At 38.8% G+C, this 2,670-nt stretch overlaps 1 protein-coding gene across 1 annotated transcript in view; it reads left to right on the top strand.

The window, feature by feature from the left end:
* Window positions 1–1,497: 1,497 nt before the first annotated feature.
* LOC106012571 (zinc finger protein 708-like) overlaps window positions 1,498–2,670 on the top strand; it is a 3,437-nt gene continuing 2,264 nt past the window's right edge. The window contains 1 exon segment of the mRNA XM_035971328.1: window positions 1,498–2,321. Within this exon segment, the coding sequence (XP_035827221.1) occupies window positions 1,673–2,321 (649 nt within the window). The 5' untranslated portion in view covers window positions 1,498–1,672.

The raw sequence follows: 2,670 nt of genomic DNA, 5'->3' as shown, positions 1-2,670 counted from the left end.
ACTAGCATCGTATTGCGTGGAGTTCACGCAAGTAAAAGCTATTAATTGTCACTGTAAATTAAAATATTATGTGCGAAATTGGATAAACACGTAAGTTGGGAGCTCTTATTTCTCCGGTCTATTACAAAGCTAACTGCTAAAACTGTGGTAGATCTATGCTCTTCACATTTCACACGTCACACTTGTTTGATCGATGCGGCTCATCAGTTCTTTGTTTACAAAATCAATGGGTGATCTCTATCCTCATACTACATTCTGCACTGTCCAATTTGGAGCACGAAATGAATATTTTGTCGGTTTATCCTCATTGAAATGTTTATTTGCTGATCAGAATATTACTGTGCAAAGTTTGGAGAGTTTGGAGGAGTTCATGTGTGCTGATGTCTGTTTATGATTCAATCAATAATAATTTTGTAATTGTTCCAAGTAATTAATACCGGGACACTTGGGGGGCAGTTTGTGATCTGATAGATCTAGATATCTAGATCTAGATCTCTAGATATAATAAATGTCTAGATCTAGATCTAGTGTGTTAAAACCTGGAAAAACTGGTAAAGGACTCAGTCTCAACTTGCCATCATAGATATATATATAATTTTACTTTCAATTTGGTGCAGTGTAGAAGTAGAGAAGGGTCACTAAGATCCCATAAAGCTAAACTTTCACTGAGGTGACAGTGCCAAACTAATCTAGATCTGGATCTAGTCGGGCCTAGAATCCTCGGTCTAGATCTAGTGAGAGTCTAGAGGCTAGATCTAGGACTTAAATTTAAATTGTTGTAGATCTACAAGCTTGTGGAATTTGTGAATAACGTCCTTAACTCTTTGATTCCGGATCGCCACTTAAGTGACGTTTTGGGGTAGCAATTTCGTCAACCCCAAGATCTAAACCTATTTTCACGCATATTGCGATTTTCTGTACAATTACGAATGGTTTGAGTGCTCAAACAAACGAATCCATCAATATTTGACTGAATTACAGCCGTTTTATGATAGCATCCTTCGCGCCTTGTTGGGTAAAATTGCAGAATCCCCTGCGTATTGAAAGAGTTAAACTCTGAATTGACCAATGGTAGTCGTTGATTCAGTAGGCGGCAGTTTTGCAAAATTTAAGAAAGTAGGCCTAATTTAAGGTTGTTTCCTTTTGGACATTCACAGTTGAGAGCGATCTAGATCTAGATCTAGATATCTAGCTGTCTTCAAATTCAAAGGTAGTGTCAACATTGTAATTAATAAAAATGGCTGACATTTCCAACTCTGAAAAACAATTGATGAATGTCAATTTCGAGGAAGACACTGTGAATAGTCTTTACTCTGGAGAAGGCATGAATCTGAGCATTGATGGCATCGTTTTTCAAGGTGCACCAAGTAATTCTAGTTCTAGTTCTCATGCTCTAAGGGAAGATGTGAAATGTGATATTACAAGTGGAGAAAATTACTCTGAAGATAGGAGCAGTTCTCTGTTCTTGTTTGACCTCAAAGAACAAAAACCTGTTGTAAAAGTAAAAGACATCCATCTTCCATTGATAAAAGAAGAGTCTGGTTTTGAATGGCCGTATGATGTCAAAGTCGAGAGAAAAAATGAACCAGACATTGAAAACAGAAATATCGCAGTAAAAGATGAGCCTATTTATTTGTTTGGGGAGGAGGAAGAGATAAAACCTGTCATAGTCATGAAACCAGAGTGCTTCACAGATATTGGTATGGTAAAAACTGAACCACATTTTGAATATTTTCCTGACATTGATGATGAAGTGAAACCAAAAGTGGAGACTTTTGGGAAAGAGGAAGTGCCTGAATGGGAGGGTCCAGACTTTGGAGAGATGGGAAAGACAGAAGGACAAGTGGGAGATGTGGAGGAGCCCATGTTCGTTGAGGATCACATGAGTCAGGCTGGAAGGCTACAGCAGCAAATCTCCACTGTAAGGGGTTTGTCTATGGCGCAGAGTTCCAACCCAGACACAGATGTTGTTGCATCCACTCACCAAACTTCAACTTTCTCTGCTGATCCAATTCTTCTGGAATGTAATGTCTCAAATTCTGGCTTTAGGGTCAAGAATAAAGATTCAGGTTTCAACTTTTCTTGTGCTGTGTCTATTTCTGGTTCTGTAAATTTTTCTGAGTCTCCTTCTAGTACCACACAGCCAAAAGTGTACAAAGAAACAGATTCTGGTCATTCAGATAATCCCAGGCTTACAGTTAGGGAAAATACTTACTCAGAAGAAACACCTCTCCAGTGTAAAGTTTGTGGTGAACAGTTTACACAAAGTGATAACCTACTGAGACATAAAGAAATACACACTGGAGAAAAAAGCTTTACAAGTGTGAAGTTTGTGGTGCAACATTTGCAAAGAGTGACAGCCTTCAGAGACATAAAAGAACACACATGGGAAAAAATCTGACAGTGAATTTTTGTGGTGCGACATTTGTACAGACCGGATGCCATGCGGAGACATAGAAAAATACAACTTGGGATCAAAAATCTTTAACGAGTGACGAAGTCTGGTGATTGTCTAGTTTTACTCTGATACGAAGAACTTTAAAATTATTTTACCATAAAAGGCGCTACGAAAGTTGAGAAACCATCCTCACCGCAAAAGGAGGGGTAGGGGGACGTGAATCAGTTTGTAAGCGAAGGGGGGAAATCCCTATTTTTGGGGATGATAGAGGG

The sequence above is a fragment of the Aplysia californica genome, unplaced genomic scaffold (genome assembly GCF_000002075.1).
Source record: "Aplysia californica isolate F4 #8 unplaced genomic scaffold, AplCal3.0 scaffold00417, whole genome shotgun sequence".
In the NCBI taxonomy this organism is placed as follows: Eukaryota; Metazoa; Mollusca; class Gastropoda; order Aplysiida; family Aplysiidae; genus Aplysia; species Aplysia californica.
The sequence above is the reverse complement of the archived record's forward strand: the minus strand, read 5'-3'. Positions and strand labels throughout refer to the sequence as shown.